This window comes from Battus philenor, unplaced genomic scaffold, assembly GCF_028537555.1.
Source record: "Battus philenor isolate CCGP_79_NKW_IND1 unplaced genomic scaffold, ilBatPhil1.0.hap1 SCAF_5, whole genome shotgun sequence".
NCBI lineage: Eukaryota > Metazoa > Arthropoda > Insecta > Lepidoptera > Papilionidae > Battus > Battus philenor.
The window spans coordinates 14,106,429-14,129,234 of NW_027181715.1; the positions used below are offsets into that span (position 1 = coordinate 14,106,429).

General features: G+C 35.7%; 3 protein-coding genes across 3 annotated transcripts; 1 reads left to right on the forward strand and 2 right to left on the reverse strand.

Annotated features, from left to right (window-relative positions):
* Positions 1-709: 709 nt before the first annotated feature.
* Positions 710-3,589, forward strand: LOC137929712 (tubulin beta-4B chain-like). The gene is made up of 2 exons (XM_068772778.1): positions 710-810; positions 2,232-3,589. Exons 1-2 carry the CDS (start codon positions 754-756, stop codon positions 3,501-3,503), a joined length of 1,329 nt encoding a protein of 442 aa, XP_068628879.1. The 5' UTR covers positions 710-753; the 3' UTR covers positions 3,504-3,589.
* Positions 3,590-4,817: 1,228 nt separating this feature from the next.
* LOC137929953 (tubulin beta chain-like) lies at positions 4,818-6,814 on the reverse strand. The gene is made up of 2 exons (XM_068773109.1): positions 6,712-6,814; positions 4,818-6,144 (listed from the first exon to the last, which is right to left on the reverse strand). Exons 1-2 carry the CDS (start codon positions 6,766-6,768, stop codon positions 4,855-4,857), a joined length of 1,347 nt encoding a protein of 448 aa, XP_068629210.1. The 5' UTR covers positions 6,769-6,814; the 3' UTR covers positions 4,818-4,854.
* Positions 6,815-11,983: 5,169 nt separating this feature from the next.
* Alg9 (alpha-1,2-mannosyltransferase Alg9) lies at positions 11,984-21,692 on the reverse strand. Its single transcript, XM_068772750.1, has 10 exons — positions 21,552-21,692; positions 20,786-20,952; positions 20,209-20,395; positions 18,548-18,747; positions 17,282-17,559; positions 16,511-16,668; positions 15,365-15,463; positions 14,004-14,089; positions 12,849-13,064; positions 11,984-12,346 (listed from the first exon to the last, which is right to left on the reverse strand). Exons 1-10 carry the CDS (start codon positions 21,650-21,652, stop codon positions 12,054-12,056), a joined length of 1,785 nt encoding a protein of 594 aa, XP_068628851.1. The 5' UTR covers positions 21,653-21,692; the 3' UTR covers positions 11,984-12,053.
* Between the last annotated feature and the right edge of the window lie 1,114 nt (positions 21,693-22,806).

Below are 22,806 nucleotides of genomic sequence, written 5' to 3' on the forward strand. Positions count from 1 at the left end.
TCAGAAGAATGAATCAATAAAATTATTTTCACGACCAAGAAATTTAAATTGAAGTTCTAGAATCAAATATTACTTTTTTATTTTTAATCTATTAAATTCTGCTATGTTTTATTATAACACCTACACACTATCGGATTTCTGTTCACAATGAGTATCCGATCTGATTTAATATTAATATAAACATATAAATACCTAATTCCTTTTCTCGACAATCCCCAGACCTCCGGTAATTACTGTAGACGTAAATATATTTATTTATAATTTAAATTTTGCCTCTTACATTTTTTTTATTAAATATAAATGAAACCTCCATTCAATGTGTGTTTGAGTCTTTTTATCGTCGTTTCAAAAATGCAAAGCATAAGCCCCCTAAAAATATGAATGGGGGATGTAACATGCTATTTTAATAGCGTTAAAAAATAATTTCTTCGCTAAATTGTCATATCAATAATTAAAATTCGAATGAGGTTTCACACGGTCCAACACTATCTAAATGTATTTATAACTATAATTGGCTGGATATAAATAAGGGCTACATTTTAGAAAAATAATAAAATTTAAATTTCGAACGTTCTCCTCCCCGTAACCAACAAAAGAATAATGTCACAACATTACTAGATAAAATTTCGTGTAGAATGAACGTGTTTTGATTTCTTATTTTTTTAATATTAATTATTTTTAATGATATTTTAACGGATATAAAATTTTATTAGACTTTAATTTTAGGTGCAAAATTTTTAGTGAAAATACAATATGAGGGAAATCGTTCATATCCAAGCCGGACAATGCGGCAATCAGATTGGTGCAAAGGTTAGTATGTGACGAAATATACTATAATAAATTAATGCTTTAACAGTATTGCGTTCTGTAATTTTCGGCCACAGTATGTCCACAGCTGGACAAGGTTTCCCTATACAAGAAAAGGACTAATATTTAGCCACTTCCGCACATGTAGTGGTAGTCGTGCAACAAATGCACCGCCCGCCAGCCCGCTGATAAATGCGTATGCGGCAAACAATGCGAATCACACAACCGCCACCGCCATGGCATCTTTGCCGGGGCATCTTCGGGAGTTATGTTACACCGATTAGTGCCAAACACAGAGTCCTCGAACGTCTTTATGCCGTCGCTTGCCGATCCCCTGGTCGTCCACTTCACAACCTAAGCCTGTTTGTCACATAGCCGCCCACTGCCACTTGCCAACCTGCTAGGCTTGTCGGCTACTTGGTTTGTCGATGAAGCTTCTCATTTCTTAGTCAATTTAAATTGTACATTCTCCACAGCGACACCATGCTAACCAAAATTTACGAGTTCCATATTGCATTTCATCTTCGTGTAATTTTTCACGCGCAAAGTGGTATAAATCAGATTTTTTTCTCGTTAAACAAATTTCTGTGAGTTAGACAAATTTAAAGCATGAATTGTTGGTGAATGAAAAAAAAATGGTTTAATAATTAGTATTTTATACACAAATTAGAAAACCTAATCATGGCTGATAGATATCAGAGGTGTACTAGATGTATATTTTACTAGCTCAACCTTCCTTAGAGACCACGAACCATAAACTGAAGCGTGTAGCACTCAACCGGAAGCTTGAAGACGCTGGATGCATGCTTTTCGGTCTTAATGAAATATGGTGCAGTAGTGAACATCCCACGGCTAAAACGATGATGAATTCCACTATTGCTATGTTCAGAGTGACGAATTTGATCATAGTTGGTCATTAGTGCTAAAATGTATAAAACAAGACTCTTCAACCTTATTAATGTGTATATATATACCATTAACAGATAAAGCGTATTAGAAATTATGTATAGAATGCTTGTGGATTTATTGAAAATTCGTTGGAGTAAAAATTTAATGACCGCCATTTCTAAACTTTCTTGTTTTTATTATAAAGTATATAATTGTAAATAAGTGCAAAAGGCTTACCTAGGTTCTAGAATTTAACTAATGGTATAGTAATAAGGACATATAATGCTATATCGAGATAAATTGTTTTTTACAACTTGATATGGGTCGGGTCGGTGATGGGTAAATCTTGAAAAGATTCTAAAAAAATGTAACGCGTAGGATATTTTTATTTATGAATCTTCTTAATGTTTAAGTGTAGTATGAGTGGTGATAATAGATACATAAATTGATCTTTTAGGAATTAACACAACATAAATGTCGAAATTATTATCCGTGGATTTTAGGTTGATGATCACTGAAATAAATTGTTGTTCCAGTTCTGGGAGGTCATTTCCGATGAACACGGGATTGACCCAACCGGGGCATACCAAGGCGACTCAGACCTTCAACTGGAGAGAATTAACGTCTACTATAACGAGGCTTCCGGCGGCAAGTATGTTCCCAGAGCAGTCTTGGTGGACCTGGAGCCAGGGACCATGGACTCGGTTCGCTCGGGCCCGTTCGGACAGATTTTCCGACCGGACAACTTTGTGTTCGGACAGTCCGGAGCTGGAAACAATTGGGCCAAAGGACACTACACTGAAGGCGCGGAGCTTGTCGACTCAGTGCTGGATGTGGTGAGGAAGGAGGCTGAAGGCTGCGACTGTCTCCAAGGGTTCCAGCTTACCCACTCTTTAGGCGGCGGCACGGGTTCTGGGATGGGAACGTTACTTATTTCAAAGATCAGGGAGGAGTATCCTGATCGGATTATGAACACGTTTTCCGTGGTGCCAAGTCCCAAGGTCTCGGACACTGTAGTGGAGCCTTACAACGCCACGCTGTCCGTTCATCAGCTTGTAGAGAATACCGACGAGACGTATTGCATAGATAACGAGGCGTTGTATGATATTTGCTTCCGAACGCTGAAGCTGACAACACCAACATATGGAGATCTGAATCATTTGGTTTCGGCAACAATGTCGGGAGTGACGACGTGTTTGCGGTTTCCTGGCCAGTTGAACGCTGACCTTCGCAAGCTGGCAGTGAACATGGTGCCGTTCCCGCGTTTACATTTCTTTATGCCTGGCTTTGCGCCTCTGACGTCGCGCGGAAGCCAGCAGTACAGGGCGCTAAGCGTGCCCGAGTTGACACAGCAGATGTTCGACGCGAAGAACATGATGGCAGCGTGCGACCCTCGCAGGGGTCGCTACTTGACTGTAGCCGCCGTCTTCCGCGGCCGCATGTCCATGAAGGAAGTGGACGAGCAGATGCTCAACATTCAAAACAAAAACAGTAGCTACTTCGTCGAATGGATTCCGAATAATGTCAAGACCGCCGTCTGCGATATCCCGCCCCGGGGTCTTAAAATGTCTGCCACTTTTATCGGCAATACGACAGCCATACAGGAACTGTTCAAGAGGATATCTGAACAATTTACTGCCATGTTCAGGAGGAAAGCCTTCCTCCATTGGTACACTGCGGAGGGCATGGATGAGCTGGAGTTCACGGAGGCGGAGAGCAACATGAACGACCTGGTGTCGGAGTACCAGCAGTACCAGGACGCGACGGCGGATGACGAAGGGGAGTTCGACGAGGAAGTGGAGGAGTGACTTTGTCTTGTCTATTGTTTTGTGAATTTCTCGTTAAATGTCTTGTCCAGTGTTTAGTGTTAGGCGTAATCTGTGTATAATCGTTTACAATAAAAATATTGTTTTTAAATTTTATCATTTCAGCTGTGGAATGTCCTACTACTGGAGGACATAGATTTCCCAAATGTTAGAACTGAACAATATCGTCTGTCCCTTGAGCGGACGTTACTAACCTGCAATTACAAAGTTGTTACGCCGTGTTTTTTTTTTCTATCGTCACGTTAAACTATTACACTAGTATTGGGAATAAAGAAAAGCTTATAAGGCCTCTTTCGTGCCCAATTACGCTTTTCAATAAAGTCCCTAATGCGAATATATTTTGAAGAATCGTTCTCCCTTTGGCATAAAAATAAAACATCGTTCAAAATGAGCCAGTTTTAGCTGCCTGGTGACTAGAACCTAAATATCACGAACCATGCACTCGAAATCCTTAAATTGTAGTCGTTACTCCCATGCCCTAAAAAAATCTTTGAGATGCCCTTCCATTACGTTTAGTTTGACCGGAATTTTTTTTTTATTTGGGCAAATCCCACGGTCTTCGACGTCTTTTGCCCTAATAGAAAACTCCTTCGTGTACTATTCGTAGCTTCAGCAGCATGCTTTCTTAAAAACTTTTAGTCGTAGATTTAAAAAAAAACCTCAAGCTTTTGTACATGGGAAGGTAGTTACCAATGATTTTTTACGCTAAGCTAGATGTGTAAATCATAAATTCTTTCAAAAGATCATTCTTATATTACTACTGTCGGTATTTAAAATTTAAGAGGCGCCGCTCGTCGGGGCCGGAACGGCGTCTTCAACTGCGGCGCTGTGAATAATTACGTACGCCGCATTTACGTCAAGCTTCCACAGTGACATCTATACATGTACCGTGCGCTAAGGAAAATTAACCCTTCTATTCAGACTAATCATGTGTGTACAAAAGGCTTTAGTCTGAGTTGAACTGGAGCTTGCAACCAATTATAATAGTGACGCAGGCAAAACAGCTGCACACTTCGTGGCTGGACGTTCATGCGTCAAGACCTTATAACTTGGATTGAAGAATGTTGTGATATAATCTCTGACCTACTTCCTGTCGCCATCTCTACAGCCTAGTTATGTAAAATTATATAATTAAAAAAATTCATACTTCAATTAACTGATTTTTAAACCAAATATCACTTTATTGTACTAATTACCCAAAATTATGACGACATTCAATATTAGCCAGAATTTTTGTTAATCTGTGGGTCAACAGAAATATTTTAAAATGAAAGTGGAATAGTTGGTAATCACAAATAATTTATTAAATAAATAAATACAAATACACATTTTTCTATTCGTCGCTGTCATCGTTGGGCGACGTCTCTTCCTCCCCAAACTCCTCGTCGTTGATGGTGGCGTCTTGGTATTGTTGGTACTCGGATATCAGGTCGCTCATGTTGTGATCCGCCTCCGCGAAGTCGCTCTCATCCATACCCTCGCCCGTATACCAATGGATGAAAGCCTTCCTTCTGAACATGGCGGTGAACTGTTCCGATATCCTCTTGAACAACTCCTGTATGGCTGTCGTGTTGCCTATAAACGTGGCAGACATTTTAAGACCTCTGGGTGGGATATCGCAGACGGCGGTTTTAACGTTACTCGGTATCCAGCCGACGAAGAAGTCCTTGTTTCTGGTTTGGATGTTGAGCATCTGCTCGTCTACCTCCTTCATGGACATGCGGCCGCGGAAGATAGCGGCCACAGTGAGGTAGCGTCCATGGCGAGGATCGCACGCGGCCATCATGTTCTTCGCGTCGAACATCTGCTGTGTCAACTCCGGTACTGTGCACGCTCGGTATTGCTCGCTACCACGCGACGTTAGCGGCGCAAAACCCGGTGTAAAGAAATGCAAACGTGGAAAGGGAACCATGTTGACAGCCAACTTACGCAAGTCGGCGTTCAACTGCCCAGGAAACCGCAAGCAGGTTGTCACACCCGACATCATCATTGACACCAAATGATTCAAATCGCCATACGTAGGCATCGACAGCTTTAACGTTCGGAAACAAATATCGTAAAGCGCTTCGTTATCTATACAGAAAGACTGATCTGTATTCTCAATCAGTTGATTTAGAGATAGAGTTGCATTGTACGGCTCCACCACAGTATCTGAAACTTTAGGACTCGGCACCACAGAGAACGTAGTCACAACCCTATCAGGATACTCCTCTCTCAAGTTCGTCAGAAGTAAAGTTCCCAATCCAGACCCTGTGCCTCCACCAATCGAATGAACCAACTGAAAACCTTGTAGACAATCACAACCCTCTGCCTCTTTTCTCACAACATCCAAAACCGGTTCAAGCAATTCAGCCCCTTCCGTATAGTGTCCTTTAGCCCAATTATTCCCTGCACCTGTTGCGCCGTATACGATGTTATCGGGTCGGAAAATAGAACCGAACGGCCCGCCCAGTATAGAGTCCATTGTACCAGGTTCTAAATCGACTAAGACAGCACGAGGCACGTATTTACAGGCTGAAGCCTCGTTGTAATATACATTGATTCTTTCCATCTGAAGATCGGAATCACCATTATAACACCCCTCGACATCTATGCCGTGCTCGTCTGATATCACTTCCCAGAACTGCAACAAGCAAAGATCATAATAGAGGAAGTTAGTATCGATTTGTAACCTACTAACACAGCTTACCGCTATTTTTTATACATGACTACAAAATATTAGCAATTTTTCTTTACACTTAAAAGCTTATTTTCGCCATTGTTTTTAAACAAACAAAACCTTCTTTTTGTTGGTTAAATCCTTTTACTCGAGAACAACTTCCGACTTCTTTCATATTTTTATAATCATCATCATACTGTTTTACCACTGCTGGACTTAGACCACTCCCTTAGATTCCCAATAAGGCATGTATCTCAACAAATTTTAACCCTCTGCAAAACTACAAAATTACTTGAAAAATGCCGAATTGATTCGGAAGAATAAAAAAGATTGGCATCAAGTATGGTAGTATGGTCCTTTCGCGGAGTAGAAGTCTGCTAAAAACTAATGCCACGAAATTCCAACCAAAAGGTTGAGAGAAAGTTCATTACGTTCGCAAAGCTAGCGGCGGAACGCTAGTAACTCATATAATTTGTACGTATATGTACGTGTATATATATATAACTAAAACAAATTTACTTTGTCGTATACCTTTGATCCAATCTGATTTCCGCATCTACCGACTTGTATATGAACGATTTCCCTCATTCTGTTACCGCTTACGGAGAATTTAAAAAATAAATATAAATAAATTTAGTTTAATTAGTAATAAAAATAATAATTAACACTAATTATTAATTACATGTGTATCCTACACTAAAAAACTAAAACGACTAAAAATAATATGAACACCATCTCGTTTTAATTGTAAAAACGCGATGGTTATACAATTCAATGTGTTTTGTTTAAATCAAATTTAATTTTAACTGTTTAAAAATGCGACGGTTATTTGATGAATTTAGAGATAGAAAGAATTTAAAGAAATAAGGCTTCGAGAAGTCGCCGGATGAAGGCAGTGCATGACCCGTCATAGTGGCCATATTTGGAGGAGGCTTACCCCTTTCCATTGCTAGAACAGCTAATGATTTCATGCAATAGACGCCCACAACAAGGCATAAACCTTCGCCAAAGATATCTATGAGGGGATATACCATAATTAATGTGAAATATAAAGGCTTGCATTCTTTCAGCTTACTAATGGCTGGTGTTCTATTTCATACTTCTACTTAGAATCCCACAGGAGAACAACTTGATAGAAACTAGAATAAAATAAAACCTTATAATGATATATTAGAGGGGCCGGAAAGTAATGTCTATTTCTTAAGTTAAAATCACACGACTATATTTTTAACGTGTTCTTATATATAATCAACAATATATTCACCTTCGTTATCAACAACCTTTGAGTTCAACTGGTTTTTCTGTAAAATATGCCGATAGAAGCGACATTACTTTACGGTCCCTCTAATATTTCAAATTAAAACGTAGATAAAGTGACCGGCATCTGATTTGGCACACGACTGAATGCGTTCATTTATACAGTCCTTTAACAGTTTTATGTACATAGACAAATGAAAACCGATAAATTTTTCCGACATGCCATACGAAGGTACCAAACCTGTCGTGATACGAAAGGGAAAACTTGCAAAGTTCGTAACATAGAAACAATTTATGGCAAAATTATACTCGTATTATCAGTAAAACATCCTTTGAAATGTAGAATGATTTGTTTTAAAAGTACGTTATTCAGCCTATTTTTGGGAAACATCTCTAAAAAAACAAGTCACAAATGTCTAATATGATGACGGTCAGATGCATTACAGCACTGAGTAAAATTACGAGTATTTAAATTTTTAACAAAACCAAATCATAATATTAGGGGGAACGGAAAGTAATGTCGTTTCTGCACATGTCAATGTTTGACAACCCAAAACCTAGGTCCCTAGGGGGACCTTCGGCGTAGACGTTCCAAGGAGCGTCCCCCTAAGCAACCTAAAAGATCGGCGATCTCCCAACTACCTAAAGAGCGTTAGTGCTTTACTACCTTAACAGAGCTTTTGAGCGCCCTCTGGGCAACACTTACAGCCAGGTAAAAAATCAAAAATTAAGATTGTATATTAAAACACGTTTGGCCATTGACGAATCATTTTTATTATAAATACAATACAAATAATGCAAAATCATGATGACTTTATAAAAATGCAAAAATCACTACCAATTTATCTTATAAACAATCAATTTTACTAAACAAAAGCAGTAATTTAGTCAAAATGTCCTGTAAGAAATTACATAAATAAATTATAATAAAACGCATAAAGTTAGAAGCAAATTTTATAGTGAACATGTTTATTTGGTACATCGCTTTGAATATTTTTCTATCTCATTAATCTAGCGTTATAAAAGTATAGAATGTTTTCATAGCATTATGTCGTACGGGGTATACTTTGGTGCAGTGCCGTTAATATATCAACATATAATATATATATAAACATGATGGGTCCACGGGAGTTGCTTAGAAATAAATCCCAAATCACTAACATATACCACACTCAATGTATTAATGACAACCATATGAATGTAAAAAATAAAAATGATTAAAAATAAACATCCTGTACCCGCTATTAGACTCCATAAAGTGTCTCGCTGATTCGTAAGTAAACATATACGACATACACGAAACATATATTCTTTTTTATAAACACTAAACAATTTTTGCAAATATACAAAAATTAAATGCACTTATATATACATATATATGTGTATAAAATATCAGACAATAATTAAATATAAAATTTCTCATGTCTATTTTGTGAGAAAGGCACAATGCCCGCTAAGGAAATTTTGAAAATATATATAAGACAACAACAACTTTTAAAAATTTTAAAATTATATTTTTCCTCATATTTTTAATGAATCAAAAAAATTAATGGAATTTTTTTCCAAAAGCGTACCATAGTTTAATAATAAATTATTAATTTCCTTTGTATTTTCTCCAAGCCACAAAAGTATGAAGGAGATACAAAAAACTGTGGACACATATCTTTTAAAAATAGCGTGCGTCCAAAAAAATAAGTGATACACAAAGGCATTACAACTATGTATTAAATTAATGCAACACGTGTACTTAAGTAAAATGGCAACACTGCGCCGACGATTGTCAAATTTTGACAGTTAATGTTTGACATAACCTACAAAGTAAATATTAAGTCGACTCATTTGACATAACGTCGTTTCAGCCCATTGACGTTATGCTATGCTAGGTAAAGAATTTCCCAAAAGATATCTATAAGGAGATATACTACAATCACCACGCTTGGCAGGCGGGTTGGCAATTGCACTGTGATACTATAGTATATATTTATATACTTATATTTATATTATATATTTGTGAGCAGTGTCACAGAGTTTGAATTATATAAGATTATGTCTTGAGAATCGAACCAGTGACCTACGATTGCAATTCTCAGTCGTCTATATGACGTTTAAAAACGATAAACGTTTTAAAAACAATAATTGAATACAGAAATACAAATAAATAACTTTTGTATTTTAGTGTACTTGATTTAATTAACTTTATTTTTCTTTCAATAGGCTAGTTTTAACTAACTAGCGAAGACTATTTTATTTCGGTGTTTTCTATAATCATATAAATATCTAAATATAAGTGACGATAGCATATATATATAACGTGATTGATATAAAAAATGTAAGGTGTCTTTTAAATAAAATTGAATTTAATAATTAAACCCTAGGATCAAGAAATGCCGTGAATATGCGTGACCTTGAAGTTATTTATAGATTGTGTACGGTTTTGTGTACGGTTCTCGGAAATTTTTACCGAGTACTATCTCGAATTTATTAAAACCTTATCCGCAGTATAAAGGGGTAGTATACCTATACTCTCTATGTCGACAGTAAGTGTTGTTTTTCAAGTTATAAGATTAAGATCTACGATTACACAGTGACTATTGGTTAAGTTATTTGGACAATTTCTTGAGCAAATTGGGAGCAAAGTTTGGACTAAGTGAAAAGATACTTTGTGTTAAAGTAGGGTGACCATCTGATTGGTGAATAAAGGACTCCTTGTAAACCAGCGGTGTTTCATTCCGAGTCAGAATCCACAGTATCTAACAATAATAATGATTATCAATATAAACCACTGAATCATAAATTTAAATATGACCAATTGAAATAATTTTATAATAACGTATGATACACCCAACGTAATGATAACATAGTAAAAAAGGCGTTTTCAAAATTCGTATAAATAACCAACCTGTACAATTTCATATATCGCACAGAGATTTTTAAGGATAGAAACAATTAAGTATTACAAAGAAAATGGTCAAAACCTTCTCTTATTCCAAACACATAACATAGTACATGAAAATATCCATACTGAAACATTTGATAATACTAAAAACTCTAAGAGAGGTCTTGGGAAGTTATCAAATAAAAAAATCACTTGGAAATACATTTTTTTTTTTGGAGACAAATAAATGACTTTTTTTTGTCAGGGATACATTTTGCCCATTTCAAATATATTTATGAACATAAATATCATAAACTGTCACAGATTATAAATTATGAAGTTAAAAAAGAATGTTGCCAGAAAAAAAATCTAACGCTACCGTCACAGTAATTTTATTTAAAACTAATTTATTTATTAAAGGAATCTATGACTAGCTTCTTAAAATTATTTCCTTATAATTAATTACGTTCGTTTTTTTTTAATTGCATTAATTTTAATGTACTTATGTAATAAAAGTTTAATTAATATTTTTTCAACGATATGATAAATGAGTTTTATTGCATTTAGTATAATTATTTAATGTTTGATAATTGTGGGAGGATATTATTGTGTGCAGTCGATTCTTATATTTTTTAAAATATAAGTTACACAAAGTATAGTTTTTTTTAAGAGGCCATTCATGACATATGTTTCCTTTGAAGGTGTTTTACAAGAGATACGCGCTAAGATACTATAATACCGATTACAGATAACTTAGAACATCTTTTTCCCTTTCGATCTCAATAATAAATAATTGGTTTTTATTCTCATTATAAATTCAAAATTTTTTTATGACATAATGGTGAGGCTTTAGTGGTGTAATATTTTGAAAGGGGTCTCAGGTAGTCTACAGTACCCGGCGATATATATGGCACATTGATGTTTGGAAAGAGACAATCGGCTTATTTCGGCTTCGTAGAGCACTATCTCTGTCCCACACTACCTATGTGACGTTTTGTCAGTCGTATTTCGTGCGACAGAGATAACGCTCTACGAAGCCGAAATTAGCAGATTGTCTCTTTCTAAAGGTCGATGTGTAATATTTATCGCCGGGTGTTGTAGCGCGGTGTGACAATGGAAAAAAGTGAAATTTAAAGCGAAGTATTTTAGGAACGGCCCCTGTTCAAGAACAAAACCCAATTATCGTGTTATAAAATATAAAAATGTGTTAATTTTAGTTTGAACCAGGACTTTTTTGTAGGGACACAGAAAGTAGTTCGAACATATCAAAAAAATTATCATAAAAATTAGAGAACTTCGTGAAATTTATATATATGTAATATTTAAAGACTATATCTTTTTAAACAATAAAAAATAATTTTGTTTTTGATTTTTCATCGAAACAGTCCCTTTAAAGAATTGCGTGCAAGCAAAAAGGAAGTGACAAAAAAAGCCCTGGTTAAAATATTATACTACTAATATATATATTATTTGAAAACAAATTCTAATAACTAAAAATATAAACTAAACAAATTACAACAAACCGTTAAACATTTTCGCGCCATATCTTAATAAGTACAGATACAAAATACCACAGATTATAAATAAAAATTACAAGTTTAATCTTTAAATCCATATATCTCTTCAACATTAGGTAACTAAATACCACAATATAGTTTAATAGCGCGAAATATTTTTAATTCACATAAATAACAAAACAACAAAAAATCTGCGACTATTTTCACGTTATAGTAAAATAAGCTTAGTTGGTTAACAATTTGTTTCTTAATAGATATAGATTCGCATATACAACCTTTTTAGACGAAAGACCAGGTATGTAGAAAGCGCGGAAGAGCCTATGCGATTTGTTAGCATCTATTATTGGTACGGATGTAACCACGTCCCACTTGGTATTATCTTTGTGGTACGCAGGTTGTAATTTAGTGGGAGAGCCAATGTCGGAATCGACTAGATAGTGGCATTGCGATGGGTCTACATATGTTCGGTTGTCACCTTTGTTCTGATCGTTGAAGTAAGGGTGAATTATTCGAGTACCTGGAAATGATTTATTTATTCATGAGTTTATTGCTATTGAATCATTTAAAGTCTTGGTTGGTGGACCCCATAAAACTCTGGCAGTCTCGACTCTACGCGATGCTATATATGTATAAAAATTCTGTTTTGTATTGTGCCGCGCTTATGTGTTAATTTGCCGTGCTTAATGTCGGTAAAGCAGTTGCTGTTTAACCTTGACGCTTCATAGATGGCGCTGTCGGTAAAGCAGTTGGTATTTGAGATGTCAAGATGATAATTTAAAACATTGCAGAATAAACTTTTAAAAGTAATAGACAATTTATAAATAATCAATTTTAAATAAAGTGTCTCTGTTTTCAGGTAGTTTAATGGTGTAAAACATTAAGTGTGTGATTATTATTACCCACCCACTGTATTAAAAATTTTTATGTTTTTATTCTCCGTTTTCAGAACAACGTATTGTTGATTATTTGAATAAATATGCTACATTTATTTTTAAATAAAGAACTAGTGTTGCTCTTACCATTGGATGTTTCCTCGAAGGGCGCCGGTAGTTGTCCGTCGAACTCGCTCCGAACGAATCGTATCCTATAACCGTGGCCTAGATGGAAACTCGAAGGCGACCTGTACCAATCCTTGCCGAAGCAAACAAGCCTCACGCCGTCATCTTTTGGCAAGCTATCCAACACCGTCATGGTACCGTGGTAGTGGTTATATACAGCCGTTATGCGTGATATACCTGGATAGACACATTAACGAAAATTATTCAATAAATGTGTTCCTAATGGTAATTATTTCCGAGTCGGCTCCGAATGCCGGTTAGACACTAAGATCTGCGAGGACGAGAACTAGGGACTGAGAAACGAGTTGATGGATGAAAGGCATCAGAAAAGAGGGAAAATAAAATAAAAGAGCAAGACAGATGAAATGTAGAATGTAAGTATTGAGTAAAGATCTGAAGATGCATGGAAGAAGAGCGCAAAAATAAAAATATAAATATATTTTTTTAAAAAAGTTAAAAAGCCCCTATCCCGTTCGTACCCATAACGTATTTAAATACGTTATGGGTACGAACAAAAAAATGTTAATTATTAATACCAAAGTACAGGAAGGGTTTTTTTAAGTACAAATTACATTTAAAACAGTAAAAACAATATTTCTTCTCCCATACAAGTTGATTGGTTACATATGTAAAAGTTTTAAAGGGATGAATGTCTGCCACATTTGTCATCAATAAGGTGAAAAGCTTTTTCAAATCATGTATTTGTTTTGAATTATTCACGTTATATTTTTTCATTGGAAGATTCAATATTGAGTTAATATATTATATCTTCCTGTCATTATAACAATTTACAAATGTGCGTTAAAGACACTTTATTAAATACTTTTTTCGTGTAAGCCTTCATGGTATCGAATTTTAGCATGTTAGTTTTGGATCTTTCTCCTCTAATGATAACATTTTTAGACGTGAAGTTAGGGTTCCGTGTACAATCGGCGCAGGCTTTTTAAGTACATGGGCCTTAACATCCGTCCACTTTGCGCAACGCTAACCGCCGATAACAATAAGTATAAAGTTACTTGTAAAACTAGTCTTAATTAGCTTAGTTTGATGAAGTTTTTTTTTTTAAAAATACGTACAAAGGCATAGTAGTTTTTAATATTTTTATTGTAATCTCACCTGCCACTCCGGCTAGAAACACACACATAACCATCAGCGAGCCGGTGTATGAGAGGTAATGTCTTTTCTCTCTGTCTCTGCGCCACCTATGAAAAAACAAAAAATAAAATCTCTATGTAGGAGATAGCCAAAAACTGTGTATTTGATTTTGGTTTATGGAAACAACATTTTACGTAGATTTTAATGTAGGTCACATAGTGCGTAGAACAAATGACCTCTGGGTCTTTAGGGTCCTGGAATGGAGACCACGGCCCAGCTAGCGCAGGATGTCTACCCGAGGTGTACAAAAGACCTCGTTAAGGTCATCAGAAGACGCTGGATGCAGACCTCTTCCGATCAACTCTGTCGTTAATCTATGGAAGAGATGTACGTGACGTTTACGGTACGCGGGCCGAACCGAACTGACGACAAGTGCATTGTGAGTTTTCGTTCCTGTGCAACCCTTAGAGAAACCGTTACCCAGACTGTTCTTCATATAGCATCCGAAAGAAGATTCTTCTTTTCGGCACTATCTAACGAATCTTTTTGCAAGATCGCACATCTTGGATACAACAGTATTCCTTCTTTGAATTTTATTTTTGATTCATTAGTTTCCAAAGTGGTTCAGATTGACCCTCAGGGGTCCACGGAAGACTCGAAGGAGTCTACACTACTACGTAAGCATAAGTCAAATAATGTTAAAAGTCCAGCGGCTTTTGCTCTGTAAAAATTTCCAAAATTTTTTTTTTGTGATCCACTCACAGCATTTTAATTATTTAGCCAATTTATTCTTACTAATTATTTCTGTATAAATAACATCTGAACTTCAGATTTTTTTGGTCGATTTCTGGTAATACGGTGAAAAGATGTATGGGATTCGGAACAAGATAATTTTTTAAAACAGTCTCTGAGAAAAAATTCTTTAAAAAATCCTTCTGACATATATCTGATCACCATGAAAAAGGTTGTATCGATTTATATTTTCTATAAGAATGAAGGTCACGTGGCGAGGTTCGCTGATAACAGATGGACACAAATGGTTACAAAATGGACGGGACCACGAGGTACCAGAGCGAGAGGCAGACCTAATGCCAGACGGGCTGACGAGATCGTGGCTACGGCAGGTCACCGGTGGCTCCTAGTTGTTAAAGATAGAGAAAAATGGAAAGCTTCAGAGGAGACTTACCCTGAGAGGGTCTCCATACAAGCTTAGTACAAAATTATCAAAACTACTATTTAAAATTACTAATTTGTATGGAATGAAATAAAGATTAATTATTATTATTGGAATGAAAAGAGATAGACAGAGAAAGAGAAGAAAGATTAATACCGTTCGACATTACAATGTTTAACAAAACAAAGAATATATTAATAAATATTACCTAAACAACTCGGTGCCTACTGCAAAAGTCATCTTTTGTAGACAGTCCAGCGATATAGCACCAGCAAGTACGATCATACTGTACACGGGGTAGAGGAACCTGAAAATATAAAATAAAAAAAGTGTCTCATGAGAAAGTTTACATTTGGTGAAACTAATAAATAATGCCTTCAATTAAAAAAATATTAATAAAAGTACATAATTAAGTCTGCGTTATGACATAGGTTTCGTTCCTTAGGTCCACGGACAATGATGATTAATACTGTTGGTTACAGATTATGTGAAGCCATTGTGCTTCTGAAAATGTTACGACAAGCTAGCACACGAATAGCTCACAAACAAGAAACCAGTTAAAAAAATATTAATCATAGTACATAATTATGTCTTTGTGTTATAATATAGGTTTCTTAGGTCCACGGACAATGATGATTAATACTGTCTGTGACTGATCGTGTGAAACCATTGTGTTTCTGAAAATGTTACGACGAGCTAGCGCACGAATAACTCACAAGCAAGCAATCAGTTAAAAAAATATTAATCAAAGTACTTGCGTTATAATATAGGCTCCCTAGGTCCACGGACAATGTTGTCTAACACAGACAGTTACAGATTGCGTGAAACCGTTGATTTTCTGTTAGCGTTACAACAAGCTAGCACGCAAGTAGCACACGAATAAGTCGTCGATTGTAAAAATATTAATAAAAGTACACAATTATATCTTTGCGTTAGAACATAGGTTCCCTAAGCCTACGGACAAAATTACTTCACTGAATTATTAACGAGAAAGGGCCGTATAAAGTAGATATAAATTCAGTGTACCGAAAATCAAAATATAAAAAGAATCATTATACATATACATACACGATTTATTACTTATTACGATATTATTTTACGATTTATTACGATATTAAATATAAATATATTTCATTGTTAACTATTGAATAAATATGTATTTTTTTAGTGTTGTAACAACGCACCGGCAACACAGACAGAACTGTCAATTAAACTGCTGGTGAGTTCAGATGTCTCAATAAATTATTGCACTGTAAGTGATTTGTGAAACTGTGTTATATCAGAACTTTTATTCACCATAATCATGTTACTGATGTCAACAAAGTTGAGTACGCAGAAATAAAATAAATAATACCTTTCCTCCTTGTGCGGTTGCAACATGAACACAGCTAACCACAGGGGCAAAGGCATTAGGCCGAGCCAATATGGCGCGCAGAAAGCAGCGCGGGAAGTCGAACGTGAAGCGATAGCTTTACACGCCAGGAGGAGCAATGGACACGATAAGGCCAGCACCTGCAAAATGGAACCTTATCATCATGATTTCAACCATAGGACATACTACTGGACATAAGCCTCCTCCATATTTTTCCAACAAGTCCAGTTCGAAGCGGCTTGCGTCCAGGGTCTACCAACGACATTAACAAGGTTGTCCGTCCACCTAATGGGTAATTGTCCTAAGCCTGGGATTGGTGATCTTACCTCCAGAACCTCAAGGACACGTGGAATATTTCATTATACATAATATCAAATTTATTTCTAAATATTTGTTAATGATGCCTTTCAGATTACAAAGGTGACAGAAAATCATCATTTCTACTAACGTCTCATTTTACTGTAAATGTATAAAATGAGTCAGTCAAAAGAAATATTTAATATAAATAAAACGTGAAAATTAAAATAATTGCTGCCATCTTTAGTTTAATTTCCATCAGAATATTATTTAAAAAAGGAAGAATTTATAGTAAACTCTCGTGGTATAAATAAAGTAAAAGAAATGTGATTTATGGCAGTTGAAATAAGATAACATTTGTTTTAAGCAGGCCGAGCCCAACTGACGGTCAGATGCAACGAACATCTATCATGACCAAAGTTCACATATACAAATACTAGTGTTGTACAAACTCACCCAAACAATGTTAAAATTGAGAAATCCATTCACAAAGTAATAAGTCCAAGGTTCCACTCCGTACAGGTCCGGGCCGTGCTCCGTAAAGATATTGTACGCTACAATATTCCAGGGAGCGATCACCAATCGTCCATAATGCCATGAGTCCACCACCACCGTGGGCAAGAGGATTGCTATTAAAGCGATGACCGACCATTTGAAGAAATCCGTAGATTGTCTCTTTATTATCAGCATATCTATTGCAATAGGCAATCCCAGTATTGCTGTGAATGGCCAACCTAAAACACATTAAATTTATATTGTCTCATTATTATTACCACATCTACTACAATAGGCAAGCATAGTATTGCTGTGAACGGCCAACCTAAATCACAATACATTTACATAATAACTAATCTTAGAATTGTTTTTTGAACTATAAATACTTGAAATAAACCTGTATGAGATTTATGTGATGATTTTTGGCCTGATTTCCCTTCTCTTGATTTTTATTTACACTAAAGCTGGTGTATGTACAAAGGCGCAACACAATCACAAGTTAACCAATCAGCGCTCGCGAAGCCGTGCGAGGGTGAATGGCTAGTGCGCGAAAGAGAGACCCGAGCACGCGCATTCTGTGCATCCGCGCAAGTCTCGGCAAGCCTTTGCGACGTTCGAATCGCTCACTAAACAAAACTAATGTCTTTTTTATACAAAACTCTGGAATTTAATGTATACACGCTACCAATTACAATGTCAGTTACAATTTTTGTATTTTTTTACAAAGAACATCAAGACCACACAATTGTAATGATCTGTCCAAAGATATGGATTACTAAGCAAGCATCGAGCATAATTTTTTTTGATCTATCTAGCAAAAGTTATAGAGGGCTGTGGGAGCCACGGCATGGGTAGCTAAATACTACTATTTCACCAGATCATTACCTAGGGAACCGTGACTCGCCATCACCTGCATCATCATCATCAGCCGATAGATGCCAACTGCATAGGCCTCCCCCAAACATATCCACAATGACCAGTCTTAACTACATCCTTAGTCCTCTTAGTAGCGGCCTTACCCACATCAAATATCATGCTTTCTTTATTCACAATAAACTCTATGGAATATAAATATTGCATTTCGCGCACGAAGAAGCTTAGATAACAGATTGGCACCCATGGCATTGGACTCTCCATGAGAGTGATCGGAGCTGGAATGGCCATAGAGATTTGTGCAACTGTTCGGGTGAAATTTTAGAAGTTTAACCATTTAAAAAAAAAACTTACTAAGTAAAGTGGTGGCTGCTGTTAGTAAGATTGCGAAGGGGTACCGTCCCCGCCACCAGCAAGCCATTGCAGCAGCAACGAGGGCGGAACTCCAAGAAGATGGCAGCATCGCAGCACTGCAGGCGAACATCCCCGCGCATGGTAGGGTGAGACATAGCCAAACACGACCAACATGCACCCCAAACTCATGGCAAACAGCTCTGCGAATAAAAGCTTGGATTAAATAAACCTAATTTTTTTAATAAGTTCATAGCCTAGCGGATTAGTAAGTTAAATTGGCAAGCCACATAACAGATGGCCTCTGGAGCCTTAAAGTCCTGGAATGTAGAACACAAGGTGGACACCTTATAAAGGTCGAAAGAAGACACTGGTTGCAGACCACTACATAACCAATTTTATTGGAAAGATGTGGATAGTTAGGATAGTCCATGTCCAGCCGTCAAAATCCTACAGCTGAAATAATGCTATTGGACAATGATGACGTTATAAATACTGGTAAAAACTAAATTTTTCCTACATTTTTTACGTGTGTAAACTTATTTACCACAATAAAAAATAAAGATAACTTGAATGAAAAGTAATTATCAGTAAATGCATTGTTAGATAATATAATTTACTTGCGGCGCTTATATGCCATAACTTGTTACAATGTTAATGTACAATGATGACAGTTTTTCTTAAAAATGTAATATTTACATAGAGCGCCTATAAAAATTCAACAAGAAAAAAATGTTAGCATGTGAATTTAGAAATACCGAAGATATATAATATTTTCGCTATATTTACTCTAAAAACTGAGATACATTGCTTTGGCGCCGGGCCTGGGTTAATTTTGCATGGGATTTGGCAGATGTCCTTTACAGCTAGTGTTTACCTAACAAACACTTGTAGACAATCTGCCAATGTTGGTTTTTAATTGCAAATGGCAATTGCAACACATTTGTGTGCATTTAGTCTTCTTTGTGCATTGGTAAACATGATCGGTATTAAAATAATTTCACAATTGTCTAGAATGGTCTTCATTAATTTTTTTGTATTTATATAGCCTACACCAAATTTTATAGCTGCTATAACTTCAATGGCCATCATGCTTGACTTTCAAGAACAAACTAACACTTACAAATGTAAATGACAATATTTGATTTCCATAATCAAATTTTACCCTATTTTATCGTAGAGTTTAGCTCTAAATAAATGGCTTACCACAGAACAACAATTAAGGTGGCAATTAAAAGAAATAAAAACTAGATTATAACTATAAAAATTAATAATGGGTCTGGTAAGACCAAAAGAATGTGAAAATATTAGAGAATATGTAAAAAAATACTAATAAATAAGTTGTAAAATATAATTAAATGTAAGATAGAAAAATCAAAACACTAAACCAGAAAATAACAATGTGATAAATAATCTGATACTTTGGGAATGGAGAAGAAGGATGAAAGGCGATGATTGAATGACAATACTGCTTATGGCTTAAAAGAAAGAAAAAGCATCAAAGATACTGTGAAGGAAGAAAACAAATGTCAATAAAAAATATATCTGAAAAACTTATTACCTGAAATTGTAACATACCTGTCCAAACAATGGTAATTAATAAAAAAAAAATTATGGGCTGTGTTACTATTATAATACATGAATTAACAAAGGTGACAACTTACTTGTAAAACATCAAATCAGCACAAGCAGCCAATGTTGCCAGTAGTGCTCTTATAGTATAAAACACACTGACAGGATACATAACAAAGCTCAGTATCTTCGCTGGCACCGCAAACAACCACAGCGGCATGTATGAGCGTATTGCGTACACAGGACTGTACTCCCATGTTTGTAAGCCACTGCCATATACTGAAATTGTTAATTTTTTCAACTATATTATTTCACCAAGATGTCCTGGACATAGGCATCTCCTTCATAGATTTTCAATAACACCAGTTGCCATTCACTAAGGTCCACCTTCTGGATTGACATTCATTGCTCCATCACATAAATACTAATGTTGTGGGAATTTAACAAAAAAAATTATTAAATTATTACTGGAAGGTTCTTGAGTATCAATCATGATCCGGTAGACAGTGTGGGGAAGCCGCCCACTAGGTGGACTAACAACATAGTTAAGATCATGAGAAACTGCTTTATGTGGGCAGCTAGACCAAAAATTGTGGTAATCTTTAGGTGAATTGCCTTACAGTAGGTATCTATCAGCTGAAATGATAATATTGAATTTTAATAACATACCAAGATAATGCAATGGCTCCCAATAGTTGTAAGTCTCATCACAATCGGATATATGGCCCCAGTAAGCAGATATAAGGCGAGAGGTTAATAATAGCACCAATGCAGTTGCACCACCAGGATATGCTATGCTACGCAAGTCTGATGGAGCGTTTGTCATGAGGAATTCACTGAAAACCAGAAATTGTATTTTAAAAATAATATGTATGACAGTGAATGACAGTTTTAATTATTATAATAATTATACACTATAAGATTAATATCATACATCAACATAACCATCTTATAAGCACCATCTGATAAACACCCACTGCTAGCTATAGGCCTCCCCCCCAAAGGTTGCCACAATGACCGGTCTCCCGTTGCCCGATTTCACCGACATCCCGCGTACTTAACTACATCGTTGCCCAAAATAAACGGGGTCCCTATGCATGCCGCGTCTACCCGTGATCCCCACTCGATAACCTTCCGACCCCAAATATCTATTATATCCAATAAGGCACTATTGTGGAGGCCTATTTCCAGCAATGGCCCCTCCATTACATTTTTTCTCCATTACACTACAGCTGAAATGATGAAAATGATCATAAAATATTTTTTTACCATTGTTGTCTTTATGACTATTATTGCTTTAAACAAAATTGTATATGATATAATAATAGTTAATATAATGAAAATTATTCATAACATTAATGTAGTCAAAAAATCTGTCATTTTAATAATAACAAATAAAGTATTTCTTATTATAAGGCCGGCGTTGCCTTTATACCTCTCGCAAGATTTTCGTGTTTTCTTTCCCTTACTGAAACTAGTAGACTTTTTACTACCATTTTTATTATGAATACTTCTTTGCCGCGCAGTTAATGGCATTTAGATGATTGATTTTATATTACAAATAAATTGATCAAAATGCAATAAAATACAAACAAATGTCAAAATATTTGACAGATACTGTCTGACATATCAATAATGACATAATGTTAATTTTTTTAAATAAGTCACAGATGCCATCGAAAATATAAAAAAAATATATTATGGAACATTGCTCTAATTAATGAATCATGTGATAAAAATTTGTGCAACAAATAATTTTGAACGTCATTCATTCATATCAGTCGATAGAGGTCCACCGGAAGGCATAGACCTCCCCCAAAGATAACTATAACCGATCTTTCGTCACACATCCAGTGTCGGTCCTCTTAGGGAGGTCTGTCGTCTCACTTACTAGTCAAACCGTCGCTACCGGGGCATGTTTGCAATCTTTCAGCCTCATCAGCCATTTGTTGCACTTGCAATTGGCCCCACCTACTGCTACTTACATCTGCTGCTATTAACGAACAATACATCGAGTTACGTCGGAGCCTTTGATTGTTCTGCAAATATCCCCATTTCTGATTCGATCTCGCTGCATAACTCTGGGCATAGCTCTCTCCTTTGCTTTTTATGAGGCTCGTCGAAGGCGACCACGTTTCGCATTCGTAAGTTTTCACCGTCTATACACACTGGAAAGATGTTTCGGAGCTTCTCAACATATTAAAGTTATTTAAAATTTGTGATTAAAATCAGTAATATTTTAACATTCTTATGTTATATTTTAACTTAAGTAATTAATTTTTGTAAATACTTAAAAATGTAGAAAAAAATTTTATATTTAAATTCTATGTCGTAGAATTAAAGTCACATGGTAAAAAAAACTGTTTTTACAAAATAATTAGGTGTGTCATTTAATGTGCAATTATTTCGAGGTATACATACAATTGTTTATTAAATAATTTAAACAAATGCTTGTTGATAACGAATTTTAGGTATTTAAAAAATATTTATTTTAACTCTAGGTGTTGTATAACTCGTAAAAAAATTACTGTACGGACTGTACGTAACTTATTTACGAAATAAATATTTATTGTTCCATATTCATTCATTTTTCGATATGTCCCGTAATTATGAGACAGTTTGGACGATAATGTTTGTTTAATTCCAGGTTATTATTATTGAATTTGTATTTTCGTAAGTACTTACATTTG